The sequence below is a fragment of the Euleptes europaea genome, chromosome 19 (genome assembly GCF_029931775.1).
Source record: "Euleptes europaea isolate rEulEur1 chromosome 19, rEulEur1.hap1, whole genome shotgun sequence".
Lineage (NCBI taxonomy): Eukaryota > Metazoa > Chordata > Lepidosauria > Squamata > Sphaerodactylidae > Euleptes > Euleptes europaea.
In genome coordinates this window covers 6,464,508-6,481,469 of record NC_079330.1, presented here as the reverse complement: position 1 = coordinate 6,481,469, position 16,962 = coordinate 6,464,508, and the positions used below count along the sequence as shown (strand labels likewise).

Sequence of the window (16,962 nt, the reverse complement as noted above, 5' to 3'; positions counted from 1 at the left end):
CCTTAGGATTGCATTGAAAGATTTCCTTAATTGAACAACGGCTGTTTTTTAGAGAAATGGGGCCGGTGGGGGCTTCCTCTTCCGAACTGGCTGTACAGTGAATGGACTGTTTGTAAATGGTTGAAACTTTTTGTTTGAAATGTTTGCAACTCTTGTTCAATTTCCCCCCTCCCTTCTTTACTGTGTTTGTATACCACTTTTGAACACTGTAAAACTGTTAAAAAAATAGGGCCTGTATTAACAATGTTATAATGTACACCTTGTAATAAGCATAATTGTTTTGTTATAGTTTATAGTTTCTAGCTCAACCTTTGAAGCTCCTTCTACATATCTGGTTGAGTCCCCCTCCCCCTGTTTGGTTGTTCTGCTGCTTTGGAACGCCTGAGTTCTCAGAGCAGATTACCTTCACAAAACAGCTGAACATAAACGTTAGCAGTATGTACCAGCATCCTTCACGGATTAGGGTTGCCAACCTCCAGGTACTAGTTGGAGATCTCCTGCTATTACAGATGATCTCCAGCCAATTGAGATCCGTTCCCCTGGAGAAAACGGCCACTTTGGCAATTGGACTATGGCATAGAAGTTCCTCCCCAAACCCTACCCTCTTCAGGCTCCGCCCCATGAACCTCCCGCCAGTGGCGAAGAGGGACCTGGCAACCCTATTCATAAATGGAGCTTGTTTCAGGCTCAGTGGAAAGGGGCTTGGCTCCTTCCTCCCCTCCTCTGGTGACACCCTTGATGGCGGTTCCGAACCCGCATGTCCACATCCTCTTCAGCTATGTTCTTAGGCTGTCTTCCAAATTGTTTCTCTCAATGAGCTTGCCCAGTCAGCCCTTCTGACAGCCGTGGTCCTTACGAGCCTCTCTCGATGTTTTCCAGTCGTCGTCCTTCAGCAGCATCACGGATTCCACCATGTCTCTGAACATCATCACCGTCACTCTCAACATGGGTAAGCCTATTGGCTGAGCTGCCGTTAGGTCACGGGATGCTCACAAGCATTCAGACTGCCAAAGGGGGGAAGGGTTGGGTCCCAATACCGACAATGTGGGTAGATAGATACAGCAAGGGAAGGAGGCTGAGTGGGGAAACTCGCATGGAGGGACAGGAGAGGTGGGGGCTGTTGACTGAAGGGATGAGGGTTGGAATTGGCTAGAGGAGGCAGGGAACCCTGCCTGGAAACTCAGTATCTTAAGGAACAAAGTCGCTGTAGGCAGTAGGCTGAAAAGGCAAAGGAATGGCAATAAATCTGTAAACAGGCGCTTTGCATGTACAGTGTCCCAGATTCAAACTGTAGTGCGGGAGTGTCAAACATAAGGCCCGCGGGCTGGATCTGGCCTCTTGAGAACTCTTACCTGGCCCGCGAGCCAGCCGAAGCAGACACCCCCACAAATACTCTTGATCTGGGCTGGCGAGGCATGGCCCGACCTGACCAAGTCACATTTATGTCATGTCCAGCTCTTGTAACAATTGAGTTTGACACCCCGGCTCTAGTGCATTTTCAGTTGACAGCAGCTTAGGTGGTAGGACAAGGATCTTGCTTGAGATGTTGGGGAGATGCTAGCATCAAAAGATGTACTGCCTGGCTAGATGGACCAATCCCCTGGCTTGGCTGATAAGGCAACTTCAGGTGTCCATAGGGTCACCTGTTCTTTTGAAATGGCCAAACCGTTCTGGCTCCAGATCCCTTGGCAGTCCTGCACCCGTCGTTGGTGTGCATGAGGGACGATAGGTCATATTCAGCCCAACTAGTAGTTGGGCATTTTAGAATGTCATGGCCTAGCACGTCCAGGCCGGTCACCGCCTCCTTGTTCTGAATTACGCATTCTCCCCATCCCCTGTTATTTCAGAAAAGTACAACTTCCTGGGGATCAGCATCGTCGGCCAGAGCAACGACAGGGGAGATGGGGGGATCTACATCGGCTCCATCATGAAAGGTGGGGCTGTGGCAGCTGACGGACGGATAGAACCGGGGGACATGCTGTTACAGGTTGGTGCGAGTGAGGGTCGCTTCATCCATCCAAGGGCATCCACTGAAAACACCTCCTCATGTGTCCTGTACGCCCTGGCTTCAGCATTCTCATATCCCAAGATATCTCAGCTCTGAGCTGGTGGTCTCTAGATTGTGCCTATTTTCCCTTATGAGAGTCAGCATGGTGTAGTGGTTAAACTGTCGGCCTAGGATGTGGGAAACCCCGGTTCAAATCCCCACCCTGCCATGGAAACTTACTGGGTGACCTCGGGCCAGTCACACACCCTCAGCCTCGACCCTGGCGAGCATTTGGATGGGAGACCTCCAAGCAGGGTCATGATGTGGAGGCAGGCAGTCCAGGTCCAGGAGTTTTATCTGTTTTTTGTTTAATGAAGGCTTCTTCTAATTCTTCTAAAAAAATTGGAGCATCAATAGTCTCTTGTTGGGCTGATGATAATTTTTTAATATTTATAGAATGTAAAAATTTCTCCATTTTCTTACCTGAAATATCATCTTGTTTGTATAAGCTGGTATAATAAGCTACAAATTCTTTCTGTATGTCTGTTGTTGTATAAACCGGTCCTTTTGTAGTTTGTATTTTGGCTATAATTCTTTTTTGGAAGGAATCTCTTAGTTGACTAGCCAAAAATTTACCTGGGCGGTTTGCATGTTCAAAATATCTTTGTTCGCAGATTTCAAGTTTTTATTCATCTCTTCTGTGACCACCAAATTTAACTGATGTTTAAGGGGATTTATCTTCCATAAGATAGTAGTTCTCTGGCTCTCTTAAGATTCCGAAATTAGTTGCTGTTCTAATTTTTGTAGATCCCAAAGTATATTGTTTGTCAACAGAGAGAGAGGTGGCATCATGTGGACATTTTGGGAAGGATTTCCAGGCATAAGGAGTTTTTTTTTTTTGCCGTCAAGTCGCAGCTGACTTATGGTGACCTCATAGGGTTTTCAAGGCAAAGGACATTCAGAAGTGGTTTGCCATTTCCTGCCTACATGTCATGACTCTGGTATTCCTCGGAGGTCTCCCATCAAAATATAGACCAGGGCCGACCCTGCTTAGCTCCCGAGATCTGACACGATCAGGCTAGCCTGGGCTATCTAGATCAGCCAAGGCAATGTTGAGAAGAGGGTCTAGTTTAGGGGCTCTAAATCTAACAAAGGTAGTCAATCTGCATCTGGTTTGACCACTTTAGATTCACTTAACCGGATGCACCTTCACACCAAATAATTTCTTGCTCGTTAAAAAAAAAAAAGCTAGTAGGGCAGGAAGAAATCTGGGCTCGAACCCTTCTCCCTGACCTGCCCGTTTCCTAGGTGCAGGGATTTTTTTCCTATGGAGGAACCACCACCAATCTGGCCACCAAAGGTGGAATAGGACCCCAACTGACGATCTGAAGACCAAGTATCTAAGAAACAACCTTCTCATGGTGCCTTCCAGGTGAACGAGGTCAACTTTGAGAACATGAGCAACGATGACGCAGTGAGGGTGTTACGCGAAATCGTCTCCAAGCCCGGGTGAGTGATGGCTGTTGAAGGTGGTCGTTCGTTGCTAGTTCTAAGATCGAGATCCATGTCTAGCTGTGGTGTGGGGCTGGCAGAACGTGTATGTGAAGTTTTGGCTCTGCCAGTTGGACCCTGGTAGATGCCAGATCCTGCAAGGTCCAGGCACTGAGCTAGATGGACCAGTGGTCTCGGACAACAACGTATGCTCCCATGTATTCAGTCTGAAGGGAGGAGAACCAAAGGGTAAGGAAATGAGAATGCCATCTAGAGTTGGGAATGCCAGTCAGTGGACTGGTCAAATATTGTCAATTGAATATGTTCAACAAGCTTAAAGTTATGGAAGATGCCAGCTCTAATAAATAAATACTATTTGACTGCAGTAAAATTGTCAGATATTCCGTAAATGCCATTTTCTATTGTCATTTGGTAGCAAAACCCTGACTCTTTTACAAAAATACTTGCTGTTGTATTTATTTAAAATATTTTATATCTTACTTTTTCCCCAGTCTATGGGATTTGGAGCAGTTTACATCCAAAAGCCACTGTAAATCTAAAAAATACAGACAGTACATATAAAAAAGAGAAAGCAATCACCCATTGCCGATTTTGCTTTATTTCTGTTTTAATTTCATTATATAAACCATAGGGTGATTCTGGTGCTTTCTCTCTGTCTTTTATTCTAGAAGAACACTTGAGTAAATTGTTAAATGAGATTAATTTGTCACAATTTTTTTAAAAAATGAGGTTGCACAGTAGCCACTGAGTGATTTCATTTCATAACTTGCTAGAGCTTATAATTTAAGCATATCTTTTTTTATTGTTTATTTTTAAAAAAAAGATTTGGTCAAGTATTTTTTAAAGCTTTATTTAAATGCTTTATTTAAATGCTTTATTTATTTAAACTTTATTTAAATGCTTTAAAGAATTCTTGATCAGATCTTTTTTTTTACACTGGAAAATCACTGAACCCTAGAAGAGTGAGTCTTACGTCATAATGCGATTTTTCTGAGCATGTCGCTTGGCTCAGAAAGGCGGTCTGGAGGTACGGTGAGATTCGAAACAAGCCCTGGAACCTGGTGGTTGATTCAAAACATGACGTGAATCTTACCGAAGGTGGTCATTTCCTTGACTTGACTCCAGTTCTGTTTGGTTTGCAGACCCATCAGCCTAACAGTAGCCAAATGCTGGGATCCCACTCCGAGGAGTTATTTCACAATCCCCAGGGGTGAGTGAGCAAATCCTTGTGGCAACAACAGTGTGGGAGATCGCCCTGTTTCTAAAAAGGATGGGTGAACGAGATGGGGAGAGGGTGCCTTTTCACCCTCTCGTCATACCTAGCATGGGGGTCACTCAGTAAAACTTGTCACCAGGAGAATTAGGACTGACGAAAAGAAGCACTCCTACGTGTAGTACAGAATTAGCTTCTGGAACTCCTTGCCTCATGGTGCAATGAAAAGTAATGAGAGATCCGTGTTTGATCAGTGTCTGGTCACAAATAGAACTGTTGGGTTAACAGGTAGTATATCTCTGAGCATGAGATGCCGGAAACAAACCCCAGGGAAGGACTTGGGAACTTCAAGAAGTGATCTGTTTAGCTGCTCTTATGATCCAGGTGCTGAACTTGATGGAACTCGGTTTGATCCTGTAGAGTGGTTTGTACGAGGCTGCTACATAGTCGCGGACAGCCTGTAGCTTCCGCGTTGCCCTCTCGTCTATTCCGAGTTGAGTCCCAGCTTTCCTCCTCGGCTTCTTCATGTTGCTCGATCTTATGGGTCACAAAGATTCATACGAATTCATGGCCAGTTTGGTAAGCAGCAGTACTGCAATCCAAACTCTGCTCACGACCTGAGTTCGATCCCAACGGGAGTCAGTTTCAGGGTTGACTCAGCCATCCATCCTTCTGAGGTCGGTAAAATGAGTACCTGGCTCGCTGGGGGTAAAGTGTAGATGACCGGGGAAGGCAATGACAAACCGCCCCGTAAACATAGTCTGCCTAGTAAAAGTCGGGATGTGATGTCACCGCATGGGTCAGGAATGACCCAGTGCTTGCGCAGGGAACCTTTACCTTTAAATGGGTACTAAATCCTGCAAGTGCACAGTCCCTGGTAACTAGCTGGGCCTGACACCAGCCACAAGGTATGAGGTTCCAGGTTCAGTACCCAGAAGTCTGTGGTGCTTACTCGGGCAAGAGGGCATAAATTCACAATGTTCCTTCCCAGCCATTCTGGGGGGAACCTATTTGGGGCAGGCGCCACATGTCGGAGGCTTTCTCACTGTGTTCTTTTCTTTTCTCTTTTGCACGTTCCAGCTGAGCCGGTGCGGCCGATCGACCCCGCGGCCTGGATCTCTCATACCACGGCCCTGACGGGAGCGTACCCCCGTTACGGTATGAGCCCCTCCATGAGCACCATCACCTCTACCAGCTCCTCACTAACAAGCTCAATTCCCGATTCGGAAAGTAAGTCGCACTGCTGCCAGAACCGGGAAGTTTTTCCTCCTGCGCAGGGCCGGCAGTGTAGAGCTGTACAAAAACGAAACAAACGGAAAAAATAAAATACACAAAACGAAGAGTGGCCGCAACAAAACGACCGTTTGGATTCCCACCGTGTAGGGAGCATAAAACTTCTCTTCCCCGTCGCAGGGAGTCTGGCCCTTTAAGAGAGAGAGCAGCAGTTGTCCAATCAGAATGTCTCAGGTGGCCTTACTGGATTCTTGTGGAGCCCTTAAAGGGCCCAGCTCTAATTTTGCTTTCTCGGACGTGGAGAGAAAAGGAGTCGTCCTTGCGCCCCTGGTTCATTCAGCCCTGTGTCCCGACAGTTCACCTGGAGAAAATGGCTGCTTTGGAATATGGACTCTATGGCATTATACCCCAATTGAAGTCCCTCCCTTCCCCAAACCCCGCCCTCCTTAGGGGTCTTATGAATGTTCCATGCAAAAAACAAAAAGAGTCCCCGCGGTAGGGTTGCCAGCCTCCAGGTGGTAGCTGGAGATCTCCTGCTATTACAACTGATCTACAAGTGACAGATCAGTTCACCTGGAGAAAATGGCCGCTTTGGGAGATGGAGTCTCTGGCATTATACCCCACTGAGGTCCCTCCCTCCCCCTGCCCTCCCTGGACTCCACCCCCAAATTTCCAGGTGTTTCCCAACATGGAGAAGGCGACTCTATCATTTCTCCCTCCAAGAAGAATTGGTTTTTATATGCCGACCTTCTCTACCACTTAAGGAAGAATCAAACTGGCTTACAATCACCTTCCCTTCCCTTCCCCTCCCCACAATAGACACCCTGGGGTCTTCAATGCCATAGAGTCCAATTGCCAAAGTGGTCATTTTCTCCAGGTGAACTGATCTCTATCGGCTGGAGATTAGTTGTAATAGCAGGAGATCTCCAGCTAGTACCTGGAGGTTCAAACAACAAAAAGGGCTAGGTCCTGTAAGGATAATTACTCAAGAAGAAAAACAGTAACCAAAAATGAGTCGCTAACAAGTAGTGCTATATTACAACAAGTGATGTGACAAAATAGGACAAACATTAGTGTGGAAACTCATTTGCTTCTGTCGGAGTGTAGAGTGACAATCAGCGGTTAGGCTGATGTCGTGGGCTTCCAGGCTAGGGTTCCCAAGGCTGGCTGGTCAATCCGCAGGTTGAGTTGACCTTTGAGTGGAACCTCAAAGATGCAGCCGGCAGAAGCTACTGCTCCAGTTGATATTTATACCAAGCCTTGACCAATCCAGACTCCTCGTACTGCCTGCCAATCCTAGGGACCAGCGGTGGATGTATTTCAGCGCCTCAGGTCACAACCAGCTTAGGACGACCCCAGCAAGGGACTTTCAAGGCGAGTGAGACGCAGAGGTGGTGGGCTATGGCCTTCCTCTGCGGGGCCTTCCTCGGTGGCCTCCCATCCAAGTACCAACCTTGCTTCGCTTCCGAGATTTGTCGAGGTCAGGCTATACCATGCTGCCTTCCTTCCCTGGCTGGTGTTCGACCCCCCCCCCTTGTTCCTTCTGTGTCTTAAAGCAACTTTTTGAGGCCCTGCATAAACAATCCACATAGCTTACAAGTCCCAAGAGTTTCGTGGCTGAACCCTTGATAATTCGTCTTAAAAATAAGTCCTGCGAAGATTTGATCGCATCACTTTTTGGCTGCCTAATAAGGCGGCAGCTAGTCTAGTGGCCTCATCTTGGCAGAGAATGGTTTTTCCTACAGACCGGAATGGGGTCCTTCACCCTTGTTAATGAGAGCAACGGGGTCTCTTCGTTTTTGAAAAACAAAAAAATTATCAGCCAGAAGAGCACTTGCCATAACTTTATCACCCCCTCCCTATTAAAAAAACACACACTCCCCTGTTCTGTGCATGCTTCAGATTACAGAAGTCTCAGATGCCCGCTGATGGTTGTCAGCGGGTGACCATGACATCGTTTGCATTCCTTTGGAGATGCAAGACGGATCAGGTGCCTTGATATGTGGCAACATGAGCTTGGGAACCCGGGACAAAAGGTGCCCTCGTAATTGGGCTGCTAGGAGAAGGGGGTTGAGCAGGAGTGGTTTTTTTTTTTTTTTAAACCCTGCAGAGTTGGCAAGCAGGCATATATCGTGAAGAAGAAAAATGAATAGATCAAGGAAGGAACAGGTGCTTTTCAGCACCTCTGTGTTCCTTGTTAAGTTTTATGGCATTGTTTCTCAGACTTTTGAGCTCTTCAGGTTTGTGTGTGTGTGTGTGTTGGGGTGTTCTTCGGGATTAAAATGGGAATGCTGACAGTCAGGTGCATACGTACCTGCTTGGTCAGCCCTCTGGATGGACGGGCTTCCTCTTTATTGCTTTTGATGTGCCTCGTGGATTTGGCACCCAGTGAGACTCGTGGGAAAGAAGTCCACGATTGCTTTGCCACCACTCAAAAAGCCCTGAGCCTCTTGATCCCATGCCACAGAAGATGGAAGTAATAGATGCATCCGACACAGTGTCCTAATCTGGGTGGCCCAATCTCATCAGATCTCAGAAGCTAAGCAGAGTCGGCCCTGGTTGGTTCCTAGGTGGGAGACCATCAAGGAAGGCCAGGGACACTACCCAGGAGCAAGCAGTGGCAAACCGTCTCTGTTCAGCCATAAATTGACTGCAACTTGACGGCCCTTTCCACCACCTTTTTTGGGTACATGTAGTCTAAGAATGACCTTTAAAAAAAAAATTAAGCTTGGGTTTCAACCAGTATCACCCCCTTCTAAGAAAGATCAATTTTCAGAAGCATGACTATAGGAACCAAGCCGGGCAGCTTTGAACCCCAGATCCAGGCAACTTTCCACCCCCACTCCCCCGCCAGCTGTTTGTAACAGGGTCGCTCTCTCCAAAACAAGGACCAGCTCTCTAGTTTTATTGCTCCCTACACGCTACAATTGGAATGTCCTTAAATGAAACCACACGTTGCTTTTTTTTCCTTGCTACTAACCAAACTAACTTCCAGGCAAAGCCAAACTTTGGCCGCAGAGCTCTGGCAGCTGATTGTGTAAGGAGCCAGGCAGCCTTGTGGGCGAACAGCACATGGCCGACGATGTGTGCTGTGTGTTTGGAGGTGCATGGCAAAGAGATGAATGTTCCCAGTCTGTCTTGTGGCATTCGCTGCTTTCTCTTTTTACAGGCGTGGAAATGAAGCAAAGTGTGGGTCTGTGGGGTTTTCTGCCGATAAGGGGGTCTTAATTCAAACCGTGCGGCTGGAATTGGAATAAATAGGGAGCCTTCGGGTCTGCTCTGTGCTGCCCCTTGTGGTGAGCGGAAGAGTTGCAGGCTTAATGACGCCATGATGTTCTCCTAGGCTCCAGGTAAATCTACCCAGCCAGGCAGTGCATTAATGTCTGCCTGGAAGGGATATAAAAAGTGCTGTTTCACGCTCGAGTTTTGCCCGAGCAATTGTCAATTTGGTCTAGTTGGCCTGGTTGCCATCCCTGGGTCTTAGTTCCCCTTCCTGCTGGATTCTCCTTGGGCCCGGACCTCCAGGACTTGTTTTCCTCTCTCTCTACTTTGTCAGCTCTCCCGGTTGCTTACAGCTCAGCACCCTCGCCCTTAGTTACTCTTGGGCTCACTTTGTTTCCTGCCACAGGGAAATTATGACCATGGCAGCATGCATGGATATGTTGGGCAGATGATGATGCGGTCCCAATTCCATGCCCTACCAAAGGACAGAAGGAGCTGCTGGCGGATGGTTAGAATTCCGACCTGCCCAGCTTTTTCTTGTCTCCTCGTAATGCCTGCCTGCATCAAATCCACCAGCGCCTGAAACTCGGTTAAAGGCGTAACAGCTGTTCTTGGATCCAGTGCCGTTGGAGCTGAATGGCTGCGAGTTCTGCCAACGGCTCTGTAACTAATTGTAATTTGCATGAGACGACTGGGCCGCAGAATTCAGCCTTCTCAGCACCCGATCTGGATTCCTGTTCAGCACAGAGCCTCAACAGCACAGACGTGCAAGTTTCCACATTCTTTGGGTGACTCTTGCCTCCGTTTCAGATCAGCCAGGCCCCTGAACGCTGGGCTGGCTGCAGGGGAGGACAATTCATGTCGCACACACTACCCTGCTCAATCCACTTAAACTTATTGCGCAAGTCGCGTTAAAATGAATGGGGGCTGTACAAGCGAACTTCCCTAGTTCTTCAGACCCAGCCCCGGATATCTGAAACGGCCTCATACACAGTAGACCGGGGTGTCAAACATAAGGCCCATGGGCGATTCGCCCCTTTGAGAGCTCTTATCCGGCCCGCGAGCCAGCCGAGGCAGCCGCACGCCCCCACTCTTGATCTGGGCTGGCAAAGCATGGCCCTGCTTGACCAAGTGACATTTATGTCATATCCGTCCCTCGTAACGATTGAGTTTGACCCCTGGAGTAGACTGTTGGTCCACGTGTTCTCTTTCATGACTGGCAGTCATTATCCCGGGTGGTCAGGTCTTTCCCCAAACCCGAGATCCTCTTAACAGGAGGCATGTGACCCCCTGCCTGCAAAGCACCTGCCTGCAAAGCACAGATGCTTAGATCTTTCAGCCAGGGCAGGGGGCCGACTCGAGATGCCAGTCCCGCTCAAACAGGGCTCCTTTCCTCTCGCCAAACGCCTGTTCATTTCAGCGAGGCTTCTGCAGGCGAGCTTTCGCATGGCTTGGCCTCATCAGCTCTGTCCTGCTTCAGCAGCTGCCACCCAAGGTTGACGGCTTCCGCTTTCTCCCTTCTGTGCGAAACTGCCTTCTGTCTGTCTCTCCGTCCCACTTCATCTCTTGCTTTGCTGACCGTGAAATTTCTCCACCCCCCTTTTCTGGCTTTCAGAACTGGATGAGTCCCCCTTAACAGTTAAGAGCGACATGGCCACTATTGTCAAGGTGATGCAGTTGCCGGATTCGGGCCTCGAGATTCGGGACAGGATGTGGCTGAAAATAACCATCTCCAACGCAGTAATAGGTGAGTATCTCCCACTTTCGTGCGAAGGTTCTCCTTCAGAGTAATGTTTATTAGGAAACAAAATGACAACGTTTGCACGTGAATTTTTTCCTGAATTTGGTGAGTCAGGAAACTGGCAAAGGCCTGCAGAGTTTCTGCACCCAGTGATATCAGTCCTAACCACTATGGGCAAAATGTTCCTTTTTTTGGGGTGGGGGGGGGAGGTAGAAACCGCTAACTGAAATTTTCTCTAGGACAAGACTGCCTCCTGCTGCTTTGAATGTGCAATTGCAGCTGACTCGCACAATACTGTTTTGTTTGGCGCGATATCAGGTCCCAGTGACGCTTGCGTGCCATTTTTAGTACATATCTTTGGCCCCTAAACATTTGGGATTGGGGCCGTGACACTGGGGAAGAGAGAGTTCTACTCTTTCCCCTTTGCATCATTTCTTTCACCAAAAATAGGGCCATGCTCAGCTGTTTAAGCACCAGCAGTGTATGTGGGAGAAGAGCCCTGTGGCACAGAGTGGTAAGCTGCTGTACTGCAGTCCAAGCTGTGCTCACGACCTGAGTTTGATCCCGACAGAAGTTGGTTTCAGGTAGCCGGCTCAAGGTCAACTCAGCCTTTCATCCTTCCGAGGTCGGTAAAATGAGGACCCAGCTTGCTGGGGGTAAAGGGAAGATGACTGGGGAAGGCATTGGCAACCCACCCCGTAAACAAAGTCTGCCTAGAAAACAGCGGGATGTGACGTCACCCCATGGGTCAGGAATGACCCGGTGCTTGCACAGGGGACCTTAACCTTTACCTTTTAGTGTTTGTGGGGAGAAAGGCAGGGAAACAACATGGTTGGGGGTGGGGATGAAGCTCCATTTCCCCCAGTCCCAATACATTCCGGGACATCTACTGGCTACTTAATCACGTCCCTGTGGATGAGCAAGGGTAATGGAGAACTAGGGTAGAAGAGAGCGATATGAATTAATAAGGAGAATGAAAAAAAATCAAGGAGAATGAAAAAAAATCAAATGCTCATGAAACGCTGTGACTACATTTGACTTCACTCGGGTAATAACACTTCCCTACCCTACAGGGTGGTTGTAAGGGTTCCTCAGCAGGATGCTGTGTCCCTTTCTTACTACCTATTTCCTGTTTTACAGGAGCGGACGTGGTCGACTGGCTTTACACGCACGTGGAGGGCTTTAAAGACCGACGGGAGGCCCGGAAGTACGCCAGCAGCATGTTGAAACATGGCTACCTCAGGCACACTGTGAATAAAATCACCTTTTCTGAGCAGTGCTACTACGTCTTTGGAGATCTCTGTGGCAGTAAGTCTGACAGCAACCAATAATCTAACCGTGCCATCTTTTTTTAAAAAAAAATCTCTCCAGAGAGAGCCAGCATGGTGTAGTAAGAGTAATGGACTCAAATCTGGAGAACCGGGTTTGACTCCCCGTTCCTCCACATGAGCAACGAACTCTAATCTGTTTGTTTCCCCACTCCTCCACATGAAGCCTGCTGGGTGACCCTTGGTGTGACCCTAGTCACAGTTCTCTCCGAACTCTCTCAGCCACACCTACCTCACAAGGTGTCTGTTGTGGGGAGGGGGGGGGAAGGTGATTGTAAGCCTGTTTGAAACTCCTTAAAGGTACCGAAAAGCGGGGTATAAAAACCAACTCTTCTTCTTTATTTTGCCCTGACGCAGATTGCCCAGGCTAGCCTGATTGTATCAGATCTTAGAAGCTAAGCGGGGTCGGTCCTGGTTAGTACTTGGATGGAAGACCACCAAGAAAGTCCAGGGTCACTACGCAGAGGCAGGCAATGGCAAACTGCCTCTGAACGTCTCTTACCTTGAAAACCCTACTAGGTTGCCATAAATTGGCAGCGACTTCACGGTACTTTATACACACACACACACACACACACACACAGAGTATATTTTGTGTATTGTTAATGCTTGCTTAGTCTTCAATAATCTTTACAAATATTTTAAAAGACTTTTAAAGGCAATGCAGTCGTTTCCTACCAGCTACTCCCAACCTTAATGTAAGAGGGCTTCCCCAGCCTCGAGAATCAGGAATGCCTGTTGGATCGCCTTTAATCTGGAACTAGTCTTACAGCAATACATGAACACATGACGCTGCCTTATACTGAACTAGACCCCTGGCCCATCAGAGTCATTATTGTCTGCTCAGATGGGCAGCAGCTCTCCAGGGTCTCAGGCAGAGGCCTTTCACATCACCTACTCGCCTAGTCCCTTTAACTGGAGATGCTGGGGATTGAACCTGGGACCTTCCGCATGCCAAGCAGATGCTCTACCACTGAGCCACGGCCCCTCCCCTAAACTTGTATCAGGCTTTGGGAGCTGTGGTGGTGGAAAATGCCATCAAGTCTCAGCTGATTTATGGCACCCCTGTAGGGTTTTCATGGCAAGAGATGAACAGAGGTGATTTGCCATTGACTCAGAAAAGCTGGAAACCCCGATGTAAGTAAAGAGTTATTTATTACTAGTTTCAGAGGATAGCCACGTTGGTCTGCAGTAGATTGAAAACCAGGAGCACCTTAGAGACCAATCAGATTTTCGGGGTATGAATTTTCAAGACAGGGAACTTTGACTCTCGAAAGCTCCTATGCCGAAAATCTGGTCGGGCCGTAAGGTACTTCGGGACTCGAATCATATTTATTCGTTGTCGTTTTCCCAGCATCATCCTCACGGTTCGTTTTCCTCCACCTCTAGATCTAGCGGCGTTGAATCTTAACAACGGTTCCAGCGGGGCTTCGGACCAAGACACCCTTGGCCCCCTCCCGCACCCAGCCACACCCTGGCCGTTGGGGCAGGGCTATCCTTACCAGTACCCCCTTGCTCCTCCTTGTTTCCCACCAGCATACCAGGACCCAGGCTTCAGCTACGGGAGCGGTAGCGCTGGGAGCCAGCAAAGCGAAGGTGAGTCTTCCTGCAGAATCAACCCTATGGGGTCCTCTCTATCCCTCCTGGCCGTTGGCTTGATTTTTCTCTCCGCCGCCCCCTTGCTTCGCTTTTCTCTTTCCTTCCTCATTGGTTTCTTGTGTGCCTCATGCATGGAATGGATTTCTTTCTGCTGTAGCAAATTGGCTGGTTAATGGTTGTGTTAATTAAGCTGCCTGCATGAATTCACGACGTCTTGGCTCACCTTGGAGGAGAGCTGTTTTGGTCTCCTTGGGTTGTCTCTTTACCTGAACTTAACAATTTGCGAGATCCACCGGAGGATAGAGTCGAGGAGGACTTGTGTTCGAATCCCAGCTCGGCCATAGGCCTTCCACAATACCCGCTGGGTGCTACTTAACTGAACATAAGAACATAAGAAAGGCCCTACTGGATCAGACCAAGGCCCATCAAGTCCAGCAGTCTGTTCACACAGTGGCCAACCAGGTGCCTCTAGGAAGCCACAACAAGATGATTGCAGCAGCACCATCCTGCCACCAAGGAAGTCCAGGGTCACTACGCAGAGGCAGGCAATGGCAAACTCCCAGATTAAAGGCGATCCAATGGGCATTCCTGATTCTCGAGGCTGGGGAAGCCCTCTTACATTAAGGTTGGGAGTAGCTGGTAGGAAACGACTTCATTGCCTTTAAAAGTCTTTAAAAATATTTGTAAAGATTATTGCCATTTTAGGAATCCATTTCTCGGGCCCCATTATACTTTTTACAATTGATGAAAAAGTGCCAGATGGTATCTAGCTTCCCTGATTTGCAGTCGCAAAGCCGCTCAGAAAAGGGTTTCCCTTTACCTGTTAGTTCCCCTAAAGGCAGGGCATTTAATCTGGCTTTTGAAAGTAAAATTCTATATTTGGGTACCGTCGGGGATTTGCAGTATACTGGTAGGGTCTTCAGGATTGGAAGGCCCAAATAATATAAAGCGCATACGATTTTAGGAATCAGTACAGTGAAGTGCGGCTGCGCAGAGAGTCACCTTCTTTGGGTCTGTAAAACTGAACCCCAATTAGCCTGTAGTGGTGGCAGAGTTGCCGTGCCAGTTCCGTCTGTGGCAGTCCTGGGGCCATTGTGCAATGATTTCCCAGCCTGTGTGTGAACTGTAAGGACAACAAATGTCCTGCATGAGCATGCCCTGAAAAGCTGGTACAGGAGCCCAAAGGTATCTTAGCTCTCCCCCCCCCCCCACACTGCCTGGTGGCAAATTTTCTGCTGTGGCTGCTACTGTGTCGTTTTTCTTGGGGGGTGTCTTTTTGTAACTGTTATTCCCTTGTTTTGTCCTGAGCAAGCCTTAGACTGAAGGATTCCTAAAGGAATGGCTGAGATTGGTAAGCGTCTTGCACCTCTGTAAAAAGTACTCTCGGTCCATAGCATGATCATCTAGATTCTTGTACCCCCCTCCTTCCAAACGTTCAACTTCTTTCTCTCTTTCTTTTCCTGGTCTTGCTTATTTTCATTTGAATTATCTCCAGTGCCCCTGCCAGCCTCTCTACTGCTCAGGCTGTGTGCAGGGTGTCAGGTGTGTCTTGAGCAAGGGATACCTGGGACCAGAGTCGTCCGGGAACTGATCGGCTGGTTTCAGTTAACAGATATCAGTTACGAGGATGCGGATTCAAGTAGTAGGGGAGGTTGAGTTATTCAGGACCTTGGAGAGTTCCCGAGTGAGCTAGATGTTGTTCTGGTAGGGTTTATTTTTTAAAACTCAGTTGAGCAACAAGATTGCAAAGTAGACAAGTGAATTGGTCCAGGCTCTGCCCCTTAGCTGAGAGCTAATTGGAATATCTTGGAATCCTGCACTCCATTGTCGCTAGGTGGTCTCCAGTGGTGGTCTTGTTTTTTCTGCTGGGAGCTTGCAAAGGAACCTAACTGTCTTCCACCCTCATGTCCTCTTCCTTTGCATGGTCCACAGAGTACTTATGTTTGGTCTGAAACTCAGTGGGTCTCTGAGGCAGCTCCTGCTGACCATCATCTATAGATGATTCCTCTCCTCTTCCTTTGAGCCACCACCCAAGGAATCTTGGAACCAGGATGTGGCATCTCTTGGCTCAATCCCTAGGGCAACTCTCCCAGAGCTAGGCAAGTCACTTCCAAACATTGGCACTCCTCTTCCAAGCAGCACCAGCTGCTCTGGAATTGCCTTTCCACTGTATGACACATTAGCATAAATGTAAAAAATAAAGCAAATGGATTGGAATCTCCACATTTTTTTGGAACTCACATTTGCGTGAAACGCTATGCTCCATTTGAGCTTTGAAAGTCTCTTATTGCATTTTAACAATTGCTCCTTTGCTTCATTTTCCTTGTTCATCTCAAACACCATCCTGTTCATGCTATTTTGCTCTGTTGCTTCTACACAGTTTCCGGGCATCCATGCATGATGGAATCTCATCTGCTTTTGTCTTAGTGACCGTGATCGAGTCAAATCCTGTAACCGTCCATAGCACGCGGGCTTCTGTGTTGTGCAGGATTTTTGTTGCTGCTATTCCATGATAATTCCAAGGGGGAACCAATTTAGCGGGCAGCAAAGGAAGGAAGTGCGGTTAAGCTAACCCACTTCCCTCACTTTCTTTCGTTGATCCTTCCCATCCTCCCCCACCCCCAGGAAGTAAAAGCAGCGGCTCTAATCGAAGCAACAGCGAGACTAGCCGGAGGGCGCTCAACCGGGAGAAGGATCGCAAATCGGCTGGCAGCGGCAGCGAATCGGATCACACCGCCCGGAGCGGGGGAGGGGGTAGTATCGCACGGCACGAGCGGCCCCCCAGTCAGCTCAGCCACCGCAGCTACGTCTCCGCCACCCCCAGCGAGAGGAGCCCCCGCAGCCACCATTCGTACGGGCCCCCGGGAGTCCCCCCGCTTTACACCCTCCCAAAGCTGGGTTCCAAAGTCTATGGGACGAGCGGGCCTCCCGGAGGGCCACCCGTACGAGAACTCGGCTCCGTCCCTCCCGAGCTGACGGGGAGCCGTCAGTCATTCCAGAAGGCCATGGGCAACCCTTGCGAATTCTTCGTTGATATTATGTGATCAGAAGTGCCTTCAAACACTCTGCGATAAGGGTTGATTTTGTTCCAGTGGGGTTGCTTTTTAGTTGGCGAATCGACTTCGGA

At 48.5% G+C, this 16,962-nt stretch overlaps 1 protein-coding gene across 3 annotated transcripts in view; it reads left to right on the top strand.

Annotated features, from left to right (window-relative positions):
• DVL1 (dishevelled segment polarity protein 1) overlaps positions 1-16,962 on the top strand; it is a 95,623-nt gene extending 78,661 nt beyond the window's left edge. Inside the window, exons 7-16 of one of the 3 annotated variants that reach the window (XM_056865447.1) lie at positions 880-949; positions 1,848-1,987; positions 3,420-3,496; positions 4,642-4,709; positions 5,793-5,942; positions 10,783-10,914; positions 12,049-12,216; positions 13,626-13,832; positions 15,148-15,186; positions 16,461-16,555. In XM_056865447.1, coding sequence (XP_056721425.1) covers positions 880-949; positions 1,848-1,987; positions 3,420-3,496; positions 4,642-4,709; positions 5,793-5,942; positions 10,783-10,914; positions 12,049-12,216; positions 13,626-13,832; positions 15,148-15,158 — 1,023 coding nt within the window. In that variant the 3' untranslated portion in view covers positions 15,159-15,186; positions 16,461-16,555. Of the gene's footprint in view, positions 1-879; positions 950-1,847; positions 1,988-3,419; positions 3,497-4,641; positions 4,710-5,792; positions 5,943-10,782; positions 10,915-12,048; positions 12,217-13,625; positions 13,833-15,147; positions 15,187-16,460 lie in introns of all 3 variants that reach the window. The other 2 variants (XM_056865445.1, XM_056865444.1) reach the window with 2 other exon arrangements.